Source organism: Chelonus insularis, unplaced genomic scaffold, assembly GCF_013357705.1.
Source record: "Chelonus insularis isolate UGA/USDA-ARS -01 unplaced genomic scaffold, ASM1335770v1 contig_339_pilon, whole genome shotgun sequence".
NCBI lineage: Eukaryota > Metazoa > Arthropoda > Insecta > Hymenoptera > Braconidae > Chelonus > Chelonus insularis.
In genome coordinates this window covers 97,116-114,775 of record NW_023276505.1, presented here as the reverse complement: position 1 = coordinate 114,775, position 17,660 = coordinate 97,116, and the positions used below count along the sequence as shown (strand labels likewise).

At 31.0% G+C, this 17,660-nt stretch overlaps 1 protein-coding gene across 1 annotated transcript in view; it reads left to right on the top strand.

Annotated features, from left to right (window-relative positions):
• Positions 1 to 17,660, top strand: part of LOC118066338 (uncharacterized) — a 43,319-nt gene that overhangs the window by 16,894 nt on the left and 8,765 nt on the right. Inside the window, exon 4 of the mRNA XM_035082298.1 lies at positions 15,266 to 17,564. Within this exon, the coding sequence (XP_034938189.1) occupies positions 15,266 to 17,564 (2,299 nt within the window). The remainder of the gene's footprint in view (positions 1 to 15,265; positions 17,565 to 17,660) is intronic.

The window sequence follows — 17,660 nt, the reverse complement described above, 5'->3', positions numbered from 1 at the left end:
AATGAATGAAATTAATACTAATTACCACATACTTCAAACGCTTAGTGTTAAACATGTGATAAATACTTAAGCAATGCAAAGCCATTCAATTTAATCTGATGAACGAAAGTAGCAAGAACCGCTGCTTTAATAAATACAAAACAAAAACAAAAGAGTAAAAAAGATACATATGTAATATACGTAAACATATTTGACGTAACACATTAGTATTCTCGTCCCAGCATACTGTTCGATTTATCTACATTCTCTTTGATGCACTGGAATTCTGGATAGTTGATACTATCGATTCTTATGAAATCGGAAGTAGACTATTACTGTCTGTTGGCTCTTCATAATTCGCTTACGTCACTCATAAGATACATGTAATTATATCTCATATAATATAACATCTATCACACTGAATTCTACCTATCAAAAGCATAATTATTTCATTATCCATTGCATAAATAGCATTCAAATTAGTATCAATATGATGACTTGCAATGTTGACCTTGCAATTTAATACTTCATTCAACAATACAGTAAGTGCCGTAAACTGTTGACAAATACACGCCATACTCTTACTCTATAGAGCATATATGCTCTATCTTATGTTCACTCACTTTAGTTAATGTTAACCAGTGTTATTATACGCCATGCAAGTACTTACTCCACTTCTTAGCTGTATTGAATGTCAGAGGAAAGTGAACGAGTTGTTTATAAACCCTTTGACTACAGCACAAAAGTGCCTGGATCTTGAGAATATTACGCAGCTATTTTATTCCATAAAAAATTTTTTTCGTGAAATGAGAAATTTTATTACTTCTCTCGAATAAAAATGCAAAAAAAAACATAGGTGAAAAAACTTCTTTGAATCAAGAAGTTTAACTTTTACATGCATGATAAAAAAATATGACTATAAATAAAACTAGGAAGAACGGAAGTAAACGTAATAGAAATCTATAGCATTCTTGAAATATTAGGTAATGGGTTGATGAATATGTGTGAAATGTGACCTTTTTTTATGCAGAGGAAAAACATCCGGAGGCGATAGGTAGGTCAAGACTCTCGGGAGTATTTGATGGAAGATAGCTTTGGATACTTGAAAATATATTCGGAGCAGAGGTCTTGAAGCAATTCTGTTTATTTCTTTCAATCACGTCTTTTTACAGTTGTTTTTGTCGATATTAAATTTTATCACTATTACGTCAATGAGTAGAAAATTAAATGGAAAACATGTTTTTATTCATTGACGAATTCATTTTTTACTTAAAACTAATGATAATAAACAACTGCTACATCACTTTCTATCACTAATATAAGCATCGTTACATAAGTTAAATGTGTAACACAAAGGCTTATCGCCGTAATAGGCCATTTATCTATTGCTCATTTATCCTTCTACTGACTTCTGATAGATTAGCAAAAAATTTGAAAGATCTAAACAATATGTATGTATGACATACATACATACATACATACATACATACATCTCTTCAGATTCGATGAACAAATTACATAATTTATTATAGGAACAATTGACACATTAATTGTTGATTGATTTTGTTTTATAAATTCCAGATAAGCTGCATAATTATAATTATTTTCATAATTATCATTACGTCGTTTGAAAATATAATTGATTAAGTTCTCATTTATTTACATAATGATTTCATAAGTATATATAAACTTGGATGGTTTTGAAGATTTATTGGAATTGTCATGAACAAATATTGCAATATTCATTTATGTAAATCATGATATTTGAAGAATAATTTATTTCCATTTCTTTTTTTTTCATTATTGCAACTAATTAATTGAGAAATTACTATTTTCTTTTCTATAATACGTTATTACTATTGCCATCAATGTTTTTCTATTGCCAATCAATTGTCTTGTAACTCAATTTTTCAAAGCAGATATTCTCGATAAGAAATGACGACTAGTATTACATTTTATCATTTCTCTTCAAATAAGTTATTGGTTAATAAATTAAAATTTATTTTTTTTTTTCATCTCTAAAAACTTTTTTTCATTCATTGAATGTTTGATATTGAAAGTCATTATAAAACTAGTATTATCTGTCTTGGTATTCTAGATTCTAAATATTTATCAAACATTAGCATTTTATTTCAAATATATGTCACTCTCAAATGTGTTAATGGTATCTATAATACGTATGATAAATTATTTATATCTTAACAGACGTTCTCAAGTAATAGACAATTGGAATTTCTACCAAAGACATCCATTAATTTATACTTCTTCTTAAGTATTATATAATTCTAATGAAATATACAATGCTATGTACATTCATATTGATCTATGAGCCAGCCATCAAAGGATTATGCAATTTTTTTTAAGAGATAGATGAAATAATTTTAGCTTCCTTTATCAACTTTTTCATGCCACATCCAAATATGTAATTTTTTTTCCTAAGGTGGTGGATTAAATGTGCAACATTTTGACAAACAAATGTTTGAATAAAATAAAATTATAAAAAATTGTATAATTTTTTAATCACTAAAAATTATTTTTACATTTACAAAAACTGTAGCATTTAATATTTGTAGCTCTACAGTTACACTTATTTATTCATTTTCTTGCAATTACATTACAATATTAGTAATAAAATATTTGCTTAGATTTAAATGTACATTAAAAATAATTAGAATCGTTGGATTAACTATGTAATAATAACTTTCCATTTGAGAGCTCATAGTTAAGTCTTCTCCTTACTATAAGAAACTCTCAGTATAAGTACACTGGAATATATTGTCTATCCTCACAATATTATTTGTTTATGAATTACTCATAAAACGACAGCAATACGTTAAAAAAAAATTGAAGAATATACATATACACAATTGTGTTGATGAAAAATAAAGAAAAATCTATATTGGTATATTTTATCTCATACTGTAACGACTAAATTTCCTTAAGGCGAAACCTCAAGAAAATTCCCGCCCCAATTTAAAAATTATCGAATTTTATGGACCAGGATTCTATGGCGGATTTGTTACAAAGTAATTTCTCTAAACACAGATTAAAATCCAATTCCAACTTTATTATATAACCAATTTACAATATATATTTATTCCATTTGAGATTTCCAATTGTACAGCTTTACAAATAAACTTTAACTTAAATGCCTTTATACTCGAGAGAGAAAGTTGATATCATAAAAACCCACCCAAAAATGTCTACCCTTAAACCTAACCCCTAATTGGTCGAGCTACAACTCAACCCGGGATACTCTGAGAGCTAACAACTCTTGGAGGGAAGGCTACAACCTTACCTAGGTAATCGACGAGCTCCAACTCGTCAACGAAGAGCTACAACTCTTCTAGGGACACGGGTGTGAGCTACAACTCTTCACCCTCTGACCTATCTAGCCTATCTAAGTGTGGACGAGCTACAACTCGTCCCGGGGTACTTTAGGAGCTAACAACTCCTAGAGGGAAGGCTTCAACCTTGCCTAAATAACTGACGAGCTAAAACTCGTCAGCGAAGAGCTACAACTCCTAAACGGTCGTAATCGTGAGCACCAATTCTTGGCCGGAAGGCTACAACCCTCCGTGTTTAATCCTGGTGGCTACAACCCTCCAGGTCCTACGTTTGGAAAGCTTCATCTCTCCGGGAAACTGAAAGGCTACAACCTTTTAGCCAGATCTACAACTCGGTGTTTTACAACGCGAGTTACAACTCTCGTTGGTCTCGTCAGTCTAGTACCTCGGAGACAAGTGAAGTGACAATCTCCGCAAAATCCAGCTCTTTTATACTATTTGACTCCGCCCACTTTGCTATCCCCCACCACTATTGTGGTGAGTTGCGTAGGGAAGTCGTCATGGCAACAAAATCATCACAATATCTCTCTCTCTCTCTCTCTCAGATGTATTATGTTTCTTATGTCTCTCTCTCTCTCTCTCTCTCTCTAATACATGGTTGTGATAGGCTTTGCCGATAATTTAAATTTCGCGCTACGCTACATGGGTCGACAAAACAATTTTACTGATTATCGATGTATCAGACCAATCAATTTTCTATAATATCGGCCTAAAAATGTAACTTCGTTACAATACCCCTGCCCAAAGTTAAAGTTTGCTCCCCGTTTTCAGATCCCAAAGTGACGTATTCTATCTCGCAACAAAAAACACAAAATCGTCTGTGCGCATATCCAGACGGGTGTTGTGTTTCTCTGTAAAAGAGAGAACGTCACTTTTCCAACCCCAAAACAGACAACAAACTGGAAATTTTGTACGATGCAAAATAGTATGTTAGCTATAGGAGAAAAGTAAGATATCCTAACCAGGGTGTTCGCCACCCGCGCCTTCGGCTTGAGATGCATCGAGGACACGACATCACACTTTGTTCCGTTGGTAAACAATGTACTATCTTTGAAGAAGTCCTTTTTTTAAGTCCGATAAGCTCCGCTACTTCACTTTATCGAATTTATTTATTTTTATGAAGTTAAAGAAACAAGTGCAGTCGTAAAAAATAAAATTAGCATTTGAAGAACCACCTCATCTTTTTCGACTTTCTATGCTCAGAAGAGCTAAGCAAGAATGCCAAGACCAATTACTTAAAATTAAAATCCAAAACGTCCATGAAGGTTTTCACAACTTCATATATGATCCCAGCTTTGAGAGTGCCATCACATTTATAGGATTAAATCCATTCTTCATTCATTTTTTTCAAATGAGCAGATTGCAGTGTTTGAAGAGTGTCATTAGTCAAAAAAATCAAGTTTCCGAATGGAGAATTTTGTCCTTATCTCGTCTTGAACCAATGTGTCACCAAGATTAAAAACAAGGCAAATGCAATCCAAGCCCATTTTCTAAGATCATATTCGGCAATGATGACAATAAATAGAATATGATGAAATTTTTGATTCACATAGTTATTTGTGACAATAGGTTAAATATTCAGCTAAGGTATTCTTCTGAGCAAATAACGCTCTGCAGAAGTTAGTTATAACTTTCTACTATATTTCTCAATGGCGTGAAATGACATGATAAAATTACGCTTAAATAAATTACGTTAGATCTTTTTTTTTTGTAATCGTATTATTTAGTAGTCAATAAGAAATCCTTTATAATCTTCAAGTACTTTTTTTAGAACCGGAACATTCGAAATTGTCGTCTTCTACGCCGGTTTTTTCCAACCCTTCTTCGGTAATTACGTGTAATACGATTTGGAAAAAATAATTTTTAAAATCGTATTTAAAAAAAAATTTTTTTTTTCGTCGATTCTACAATGCTTACTGTGATTAGCAGATATTGGGAGTTTTCACAAATCCACTTTTCTACTCCCAAGAAAAGTTATAACTAACTTCTGCAGAGCGTTATTTGCTCAGAAGAATACCTTAGCTGAATATTTAACCTATTGTCACAAATAACTATGTGAATCAAAAATTTCATCATATTCTATTTATTGTCATCATTGCCGAATATGATCTTAGAAAATGGGCTTGGATTGCATTTGCCTTGTTTTTAATCTTGGTGACACATTGGTTCAAGACGAGATAAGGACAAAATTCTCCATTCGGAAACTTGATTTTTTTGACTAATGACACTCTTCAAACACTGCAATCTGCTCATTTGAAAAAAATGAATGAAGAATGGATTTAATCCTATAAATGTGATGGCACTCTCAAAGCTGGGATCATATATGAAGTTGTGAAAACCTTCATGGACGTTTTGGATTTTAATTTTAAGTAATTGGTCTTGGCATTCTTGCTTAGCTCTTCTGAGCATAGAAAGTCGAAAAAGATGAGGTGGTTCTTCAAATGCTAATTTTATTTTTTACGACTGCACTTGTTTCTTTAACTTCATAAAAATAAATAAATTCGATAAAGTGAAGTAGCGGAGCTTATCGGACTTAAAAAAAGGACTTCTTCAAAGATAGTACATTGTTTACCAACGGAACAAAGTGTGATGTCGTGTCCTCGATGCATCTCAAGCCGAAGGCGCGGGTGGCGAACACCCTGGTTAGGATATCTTACTTTTCTCCTATAGCTAACATACTATTTTGCATCGTACAAAATTTCCAGTTTGTTGTCTGTTTTGGGGTTGGAAAAGTGACGTTCTCTCTTTTACAGAGAAACACAACACCCGTCTGGATATGCGCACAGACGATTTTGTGTTTTTTGTTGCGAGATAGAATACGTCACTTTGGGATCTGAAAACGGGGAGCAAACTTTAACTTTGGGCAGGGGTATTGTAACGAAGTTACATTTTTAGGCCGATATTATAGAAAATTGATTGGTCTGATACATCGATAATCAGTAAAATTGTTTTGTCGACCCATGTAGCGTAGCGCGAAATTTAAATTATCGGCAAAGCCTATCACAACCATGTATTAGAGAGAGAGAGAGAGAGAGAGAGAGACATAAGAAACATAATACATCTGAGAGAGAGAGAGAGAGAGATATTGTGATGATTTTGTTGCAATGACGACTTCCCTACGCAACTCACCACAATAGTGGTATGAGATATCTATTTTATATTTATAAAAATTATATTTTTTGAATAAATTTTTTCTTTCAAGCGGCACGTGATGGCCTGTACTGGACACTTTTCAGCAGTTGTTTCGATTAGTAAAAATTTTGAAATGATGGGGTTATCATTATGGATATGTAGTTTTGTGTTAATTCCAAAATTTAGCTAGTGTACAACTTCTTAAGTTTCTTGATGCTGTATGAAAATGACTGGAGCGATTCTGATGGAAAGCTTACCCGCTCTATGCTGCGTAATTATGTGTCGAATGTAATTGGTCTCACGTCGATATTATTCTTAACAATTTCGAACGCACATACGTATACTTACACATACACACAGATGTCTACTCTGTAAAAATTTTTCATTCGACTTTTGGGACCTTCAAACGTGGAGATATGTCAGAATTCGGAATTTGCAAAATCGGACCTATTTCTATAACTTCCTATTGGAAAATTAAAAACTTACATATTTGTATAATACCTTTTATAGCTGGTCCATTGATCTTATTTATAATAAAAACAGACAGCTGTTAAATTTAAATATTTATTTTATGATTTTTCTTTTTAATTGCAATATTTAGTGATAAAGAAAAAAGAAACTCAATTTTGTTTCAATTTTATTATCATTATCGTTATTTTATGTATGATCATATTTTAGTGAACTTTTTATAAAGTTACTGGATAAGTATGTAATGTAATACATATTTGCATTAAATTCTAGAATATATGTATCTTATTATAGCATAAAATTTATCCCCTTGTCATTAGTAAATATCAGGTTACAATCGTTATCAAAATGAAACTCAATAGAAATGTTGAACATAATTCATCTGGTTAATTCAATATCTATGTTTTATTAATAATTTAGAGCTCATTTTGTTGACGATACTAGATAAAGAAGAAATTTCTTCTCAATTGAATAATCAATCTCTGCCAAATTTTTAACAAGTTCAGGCCTAAATCCTACAATTCTATTTCCAATAGAATACGATTTCTATGGTTATTAGATTATTCTAAGTTCTTACACTTCTGAGTGTTTAATTAAACCGAATCATTTTCAAATCACGCAAAGGTCCATATACTTTTGTATACCGATCTGTGTCTGATTTTACAGATTTGAGTAAGCCATATGTAAACGAGTAAAAAAGTTAATAATATAAAAAACAATCTGTCAAATCGTTCCCATTGCGTTACATTCTATTATAGTCCAGTAAGGGTGTAATTTAATTAGCAAATCTAACCTTCCATTTTGGACCAAGGTTTTCTTTACGTAAAATTATACGAGGATTCCGAAAAAACCATTCGCAGGCAAAAAAATGTACGCTTAAATGTGTTTTTTTGTTATAAATAATTTTTGCCTGCTCGAGCCTGCACATTTTAATCAATAACTTTTTAAATATTCAAAAATCGACAATATTCTATAGGACATTTTTTATTCTTTAAAGTGCAACGAAGATTTTTATCACCTCACTTTTCTCATTTTCGACCCTTTTTGAGATATTCGATCTCAAAAAATGAAAAAGGACGTGCTAACTATTTTCTAGTTACCATGCCAATTTGTCGGTATTACATAGTTCTTTCAAATCAATTCCAATACGATTTCTTGGCATAGTATTGATAAATTTTGGAAAAAACTATAAATAAAAGGCTATGATTGACAACAAACTATGTAATATGTACATAAGAAAAAAAAAACAACGATCGAATTTTGCTCAAGGCACCTTAATTTACTAGTTTTTTCTGCTATAAAGAATTTTTACTGATATAAGTAATAAGTATTTATGGTATTAATAATCTCAGTGTAGTAGAAGTATGATGTAGCGTAATTGACCTGAAAATACTAATCATAAATCAATATCAATAGCAATATCTTAATAAACCTTAGCTTCATTTCCTGTAATTATATAAGAATAATTAATTAAAATATTAACAATGAATCTTAATCGTTTAGCAAATTGTTAGCATTGAAAGTTCGATAATTATTTCCGGTAATAATTTCATGTTGTCAATCTAAGTAGAATATAGTCAAGTTAATGGCCTTGATAACCGTTGGCTGATGGCTATCTCCTCTCTAAGATTTTTTTTCACTATCGATCGATGTTGCTGTTTGATGAGGTATATTGGTTATCACTTTACTCACTTTTCATTAATTATGTATTCACGAAATATCAAAAATTGATTTCTTATGTACTTTTTGATTTACATATTATAATATTGTACGATATGACAAAATAATAACTTAGAAGAAAATTATAAATCAATTAATATTTTTATTAAGTCAATTGATAAATTTATTTGATAGGGAAAACGTCCGGTCAGCTCAAGTCTCATATTAGTCAGAAACTAAACATTAACAAGTCAAGCATTATTAACAAACAGATTCAGTCATTTTTCAACTAACATATAGATAGTAACATATCTTCATTTTATAAAATTAAAATTATCTGGTCACCTTGAGGTTCTTATAGGCGTTAGTTAAGTGTAAATATTTTTCATACTTAAGGAATGAAAAAATTCTGTAATGTTACCCTTTTAGTCGTATTATTATATACCTTTGGATTCTTTATACATACATATACTTTTAATAATGTTTTCATAGAAGTAGTTGAAACTTTTTTTTTTCAATTTCATAAATAACAAGAAAAGTTAAGATTTAATGGATTTTGCCAAAAAGTTATTTCAAAAAATTAATTTAAATCATTGACACATTAAATTAATTATATAATAAATAAATTTATTATTTCAATTCCTTAAAGACTGATACAAATGGTCTTTGATGGAATTTTATAACATTTTTTTCTATTTAATATTAATATCAAAATTATTTTAAAAAGTTAACTATCATTTATGTTACACACTATCATTATTGATTACTAAGATAAATTTAAAAGCAAATCAGCTGAATTGTTTTTTAATAAAAAAAAAAAAATACATGATTATACTTATCGTAATATTCTCGTAATTAAAAAAAAGTTGATTTTTTTCGAAAAATTGCTAAAAAAGTTTTTTATCTACAAGTTTACTTTTGTTGGGATCAAAAAGTCCATTTAGAAGACTAAAATGTTTATTTTAGGTGAGAAGAAAAGGTAAAACAAAACTATTTGTTATTTTTCTTGTAATTGTAGATTTAAAAATGCGTTCTATTCACTACCTTATCATTTTAAAACACTTTGCTTCTAAAGCAAAATATTATTTTAACAAACAGTTCATATTTCCTACTTTCTGCTTCTTTCTTTGCTTCTTATTGATAACTCCTCATAACATAATTCTTTCGTATTCTTTTTTTTTTTCTTTATGAATTTAAATTTTATATTTTTACAGTCACTTGAGAATCTCATTTAAATTACAAATTTATCTAAGTATAACATTCTCGTTTGGATATTTTAAAAAATACATCATTCGGTTCATTCCTCTTTATTGTTCATTTTCTTGATTGTTTAATTATGTAACGGAGCGTAAATAAATCTATAGGTATTCCAAAAAATATACATGAGGTGGAAACTTATAATTATTATTAGAGTAGAACTTCACCAAGTCAAAAACCACCGGAACTCGGAAAATTGTTTTGTTCCCTTCTCTTCATGCTCCAAAATTTCTATTACTCGAACTCTCAACCCTCTATAGGTCAAAATAATCAGGAGGTCCCTACAGGCTATTTGACAGCTATCTCGACAAAATCAACCGGTCCTCTGTATCTCAAATTTATTAGAATAAATCTTTGATTTATTACTTAACCTCTATAAGTCGAATATTTACTTACACAATCCTCTTAAGTCGAAAACTCTATAACTCGAATTTTTTTGGCATTATCCTTGAAATTCAATTAACAGAGGTTCTACTGTATTTATTTTTATTTCCATGTTATACTAAAGTGACAACTACTCATGTATGTTGATTTAAGTTGATAACTTCATAATGTCTATTGCTTAAACTATTTCAATTAAAAGTTTATTTCAAGCATCATGTATTTACTGACTGGCCTAGCCTTATTGTAAAACACATAAAATTCAATGAATCTAAAAAAATATTGTTATATTATTTAGCAATTTACAATTTATAAATAAATTTTTCCTGTCTCGTTCAACATTTGTTTAAGTGTAAATTTTTAATTTAAAGAATATCTGCACTTTAAAACTAAGTGTGTTATTCTTATAGATACTTTTTGCACATTTAACCTGTTCAATGTTGAATGCCGTAATAAACTATAGATTTTGATACAAAATACGTATAATTTATTTATAAACATTTTACATGGAACACATTTTACGTCTATTATTTCAAAATGTTCAAATTTGCAGTAAAACTAAAAAATTTGCTCGGTAAATTTTATATCACCTAAAAATATTAAAATATCATAGAATTATCAAGTATTTCTAGTAGCCAATCTTGACATTAGAATTTGCGTCTGCTTTAGAAAAACAGCAGATACATACGTTAATGATAAACTCAGGTTACATACGTAAGTGTGTAGGGCATGATGATATGTTCCATTTTTTATTCAGAAATTTATATTTAATATCAGTTTTTTTAATATGAAAATGAGAATGAAGAAAATAACAATGGAGTGATCGCAATAAACATAAAAAGGCAAGTAAGTAATTTTCAATATTTATTCTTATTTCAGTTTTGATGAAAGTTTTATTAAATTACAAAGAGATAAATATTAAAAAATTCCTGTAATAACTTATAAATCTTCGTTGATGAAGTGTTCATACCACTAAGTGGTAAAAAAAGGTCTTAAAAAAAGAAAAATTGTAATAAAATTCTTATAATTCAGGAAAGAATTACAACTTTAAAAAGATGAAATAAATTCAAATTGAAAGTCAAAAATCATAAACTTTGATTATTTTTTCTTTCGAATGAACTGAAGTTGCAGTTGTGCTTGGATGATAGCTATCGTCTATGTATGTCTTTGAAAAAAATCATTTTGTTTTATATTGATTTTTTTACCAAATTTAATCAACAACGATTGTTTTTTGCATTACATCCATAGCAAATACAAGTATTATTCTTTTCTACCAGAAATAGCTATTGATAATTGAAGGATAACAAAATTATATACAACCTGTCAAAGTTTATTAGATCGATAAGAAAAATAAATTATCGTAAAATGTTGTAATCCGTTGAGTAAGTAATGATCATCATTTATTTTTATCAGCAATGTAAGTGATTACAATAATTAAAAATTACTTTTTGTTATTTGCAAAATTATACTAATAAAGTACCAAAACAATAGACGTGTAAGTCGGGGCTCAATTGTTTGGCATAATCGATCACTTCTTTAATTATACCATCAATAAGTAGCCATAAGTTGAGGTATGACTATAGTCGTCCAGTCATATAAGGTCTGAAACCTGTAAATCCTCAAAAGGATGGAATTTCGACTTGATATTTTCAGGAGATGTAGAATTAGTTTCCCCTACGAAAGAGTGAGCTCCGATACCAGGCAAGGGTTGAAATCACTCTTTAAACGGTTTTCACGCATTTTTCAAGTTTTTTTTATTTTTTTAAGAAATATAAAAAATGTGGAGAGATGTTTTAAACAAAAGTTGTAGTGGCTACGATTTTACATGAAAAAGCCCGCATCTTTGCACTTTTACCTGCAACAGATAAAAAGTTAGTGACCTCTACAGATGGATAAAATTAAAAAGAGTGCAAATATTGAACACCTTTTGCTTACGATAGTACTGGGAAACAAACACCATAGAATAGACAAGTAGGGTTACGTTTATATATTAATAGTATAATAAAGAATAGCTGACGTCACAAGGTCAGCATTTTTAAGAAATGAAAAAAACTTGAGTGAGCCAAAACTGCGGATAATAATCACCCTATATAACATAAAAAATAAATATGATTAATCGACTTAGCATTAAAAACTGAGTCGATTAATACCATTTAATCTTGCGGTTTTGTGGATGTAGAATTGTAATTAAATCTGTCGAGTAAAAGAATCATAGTTGAGTCAGGTGAACCACTTGGGAGTTGCAGAAGCTATGCAAATAGTTATACAGTGAATTTTCTGTATCTCGACTTTCAAGGGAAATGCTCAAAAATTCGAGTTAATGAATAACGGCGATGCTAGACATGAGGAAGCTGGAAGGTGTTGCTTATTCTTAAAATGTGTTAATTGTTTCAAAGCTCACAGATCCTTGAGTATAGATTGTAAAGAGGTATGCAAACTGAAGCAAATAAGTGAAATGACCTATGAAAATGTACCCTTTTTACTTACAAACTAGGAATATATAAGAAAGAAACTGCACTTACGCTCACACTAAGGAGAATAACTAAGGAGAAGTTTTAGCTAATAATCTACAGAATTATCCAAGATTAAGATTAGGGGCTTTGCCACCTAAACCTTGGAATCAAATGGTAATGTTGCAGAGTAATGGTTTGGAGGAAGTGAATAATATGACTCCAGAACAATCTTTAGCTTCAACAGTGAATTTCCCTGTATTTCAAGATTTTTTCAAACAATTCATTGAGATGGTAACCAGAATCTTTGGTCCTGACAAATTAATTCCCAGACCTTGGAAGTATATCTTTATATATGGAGCAAAATGGTAGGCATCAGGAACAATAATAGTATTCGTTTTCTCCAATGGAATTGTAGAAGTCTCAAACGCAAGATGGGTGAGCAACGACATTGAACAGGAGATGTAGATATTTTTTTGATTTCAGAAACTTTTTCTTTTGCAATTTGATGGAAAGTCTATAATTAGAAGGGACTTTTGAGCATATCATCCTGCATGGAGTGATACTAAAAGGTGAAGCGAAGGAATCAAGACTTTTGATGCTTTGGAGAAGTGAAATGTCGGTGTGTTGAATGATAGCTCTGTTACATTCTGTTCTCGACAACATAACACTGGAGTTTTTGTTGATAGTAAATCACTTGTGTCTTTCAATTGGTCAATATGTAATGATTTATGGGAAAGTGATCACTTTTCCATTATATTTACTTCTAATGAAAAAACAGATAGTAGAATGAGAGGGATACGGCGGTTTTCGTGGCGCCACCATTTGAGGATGTCATTAGATAGATCGACCAAAAATAAATCGAAAATGGAGAATAAAATTTTTCATGCATGTTTCTAGACAATTTTGGCTATAAAACGCTAAATATTATAGACTTTTTATACTCGAAGTGCATCACGGGAAGGTATTGTCTAATCGCACTTCATATACAACAGAAGGGGACTCCTCGGCTCGTCACTTCCGAAGTATTTTACGATTCCAAACCCCTCCTGTCGTGTTGAAACTGATTAGTCTTAAAATACATCTTCACAGTTATACTCTGGATCAGAATCATTTTCTATCGCTCTGTCGATATCGTTTTCTTCTTCATTCAAACCATCGTCTGATCTTATTTTTTTCGGTAGTGGTAAATATTTTTCTTCTTGAGATGATGTAGAAAATGGTGGATCAATACCTTTAATTGTTATCCCCTTCTTCAAGTTTCCTTCCACTACTGCCGGATATACTTTTTTAATATCAAGAAAGAATTGCATGATTTTAAATTATGTTATTAAATTTATTGTCAAAATAATAAGAAGCGCATTATCATTCTGAAAAATACATTCTCATTATGTAAACAATGTGTCACTGTATTCTTAATTGTTATCTTCAAATGTAAATAATAATGCACTGATACAATACGATATTTATGCTTAAGACTCAACACTTGGTTGTAAACAAGTAAAGCTAATTTTAACTCTGTTTGATGACTTCGGACAGTTGAGTCATACAAAGGACTCTTTCTTTAATAAGTTTTGGTACTCTATCCTTACACTGCAAATCCTAGGATTTCACAAACGTGTTAAAATAACACGCGTAAAGTGTGTTCAATGCAAAATGCCCATTAACAAACTATGCATGATTTGTAGACAGTTTTTACACGTTTCGTAGTGTGTGAAAAATCTATAGTTTGTTTATGACATTTAACATTGAAGAGACTTATCGTTTTAAAAGTGTTTGCAACTTGGATTTGCAGTGTAGAGTATGCATATGTTTATTTACAACAACCATTTGTAATTTTAAAACATACGGAAAAAAGGTTTAGATCTCTTTGCCTTTACAATACATTAGTTTAAACTTTTAGTTAGTTTTAGACGACTTTCCATTGCCAACCTAAGTGTTCAGAAACTAAACACTTAAAGTGTTTTTAATGTTGAACATTATAGACGAACTATGGCAATTTTGTAGTCGACTTTTAAACGCTTTTTGCCGTTTACCAAAATGCTATAGTTTATTTATGGTGTTCAATATCGTAAACACTTCGGTGTTTAATTACTAAACCTTTTAAGTTTATCACTAAACACTTGAATGTTTCCGGATTCGCCGTGTCTATAGCGTGAAGAAGTTTTCTTTGAATGCAATTCGTCTTTTAATAAAGACAACTGAGTTATATTTTTAAGTACAAATTCAGCTTATTAATTGATTATTTCTTGATCACCCTTCCGCAACTACCAACTAATTTTAATGTACTTCATGCATTGTAAAATGGCGTTACCCACTTGATAAGCATTGTATCCACTTCTAGAACACTTTGAAATAGAATACTTTCAAATCTAAGATTCGCAGTGTAATAATAATTTGGCAATAATTCTTTATTATGACAATGTTTATTATATAGATAGATAACAACAAATATGAAATTACTGAAAACCCGTTCTTGCAAAATATCTATTTTATTTAATAAATTAATTTAGTAATATAGTTATAACAATATTATTAATTGTTTCTTATTATGCCAGTTAAGTGACTGATCGTATCAATATAATGTTTCAGACACGTCGCAATAGATGAGGAGTCTCCAAGCTCATCGTTCCCATTACCAGCAACTTCACAAGATATAACGAAGCCAATTTTTAAAACATTCGATGATTCTCACGATGATGCTAACGTATATGTCACGCACAAGTCACCACCCGTTAAAGTAGAAAGTCAGTCAACAGTATTTCATAAGCTCCCTATTTCTAAATGTCTAGAAAACAGGGTGAGGGTTTTCACAAGAATTTCCAGTGCTGAGAGAAGGCCGAGATTGTCAATCGCAGATAAAATCAGAGTAGCACGTAGCAGTACTTTAGATTCAAGTGTTACTCAAGGTACAGCCGTCTCGAGGTTACTCTCTGTGAAAGAAAAATTGACCAGCACAATTGGGTCTCTAGACGGTCGTCAAGAACCTTCAAAGGTAGAAAGAAAAAGAGAAACGACTCACGCTAAATACGAGCGATCGTATATCCATGACAATCTTATTCAGCAATCAAGCAGTACCTATTCCTTGGAGAAATTACCAGAAGACATCGACAGGGATTCAAGAAAAGATAGTGCTGTTTGTCTGGAAGAAACTGAAGAATTGGATGCTCTTAAAGAGCGCCTACTTGAAAGTGATCCTTATGCTTCTAAAACGTCTAACTCCTGTAAACTTCCTCCACTCTTGACAACACAAAAAATTTCTTCAGCTTCTGCTTTAATTTATGAAGATACTGAAGAAGAAAAGAGTAAAGTACTTCATCATCCTTCATTAGCCAAGTATTATCGACCAAGACGTGAAAGTAGTGGATATTCCAGTAACCTCTCAACTTTTGATGAAGATCGCAGAAATTCTACTACAGACACGTTGCAAAGTTTTACTGCACATAAGGATAGACGGAGATCTTCAGCAAAAAAACTCAATATTGGTCGATTCGCGAAAGAAGAAGAAATAGAGAGAATGCCAACATCAGAAGTTTATCGGAAAATTTCCACAGCTGGGCTAGAAATGCCAAATATTACAGAACTTAAAGAAATTACGGAAGATGTACGACTTTCATCTAAAGATGACATCGTATGTTTACCAACTCTTGATATTTTTCCTGATATTTCAGTAGTAAAAGAGAGGCGTAGATTTTCGAAAAAGATTTATGATAAAAATGATGAGACTGAAACTCTGGAGATTATCAAAGAACGCGGAGATATTGATCAAACAAAGGAACATCTTCAGGGAATTTTACAGAGTGTCACTGAACCAGTACAAGAAAAGGATATTAAAGAGATCAAAGACCGACTCTCTCAATCAACCTTGACCATTGACAATAATGGAAAAAATCCTGTACATCGAGACAAGTTTTCAAAAAGTTCAATTCCAAGTATTTCCTCACTTGATGTTTTATCAAAAACAATTGATACTTCTGTTCAAAAAAAACCCGAAGAATTACAGCGGTTTGATTATCTACGTCAACATAAAGAATCAAGTCGTACAGAAACGAATAAAGACGGTCGATTTAAGTTAGAAAATATATCTAATACGAAAGAAAAAATTGTAAGATCTCAAAGCTGTAATTTTCAAGAAAGAAGTTCTCTTAATTTTTTAAAACATTTAGTTTCTACTTCAAATTCTAGTCCTAAATCCCAGAGGCCATTTAAGCAAGTTACTCATCAATATAGTACGTCTTTATCGTCAACTACTGAATTAGAAAGTATTGCAGAGAAACCTCAAAATGTTACGCGGCTTCAAAATCCTGTGATGGTTATTAATGATGGTGATGATGACAATGATGTAGAAATAAGTAATAGCAAAAGTGAAAAAGAAAATGTAGGAGTAAATATTCTATCAAGATCTGTCAAAGTTTATCAATTACTGTCGACCCAATCAGAAGATCATGGCGATGATGAGCCAAGGTTGATGGATAGAAGGATATCTCTTCAAATACCTCGACATGATGAAGAAGAATCACTTCCATGCACAACTTTGTGTACTCCGGAGGATAAAAGACTTTTACATACGGATAGCTCACCATTGCTTCAAATTTCAAAATCTGTGCAAATGCAAGATCAGAGTTCGAGATTAAAAGTCAGTGGATTATCTCCAGTGAGGAAACTTTCATCTCCAGGAGAAGTTGAAGTAATTCAGAGAATGATAGGAGATAATGGGAATGTTGGTATCAGACCTATTTATCCATATTGTCCTTATTCACCTTATGGAAGTCCACAAGGATCGCCAAGGATACGAAGAAGGCCCCTTAGAGAGAGCAGAAGAGTTTCCATTGACAATAGACAAGGGGCTTTTCAGCTTAATCAGTACAAACTCCTCGATACAATTGGTCAGGTAAGAATATTTTATTTTATTTTATGTAACCAATACAATAAAATAGCCATCAAAATATTTGATGAATTTCTTCATTTATATTTTCATTATTTTTCA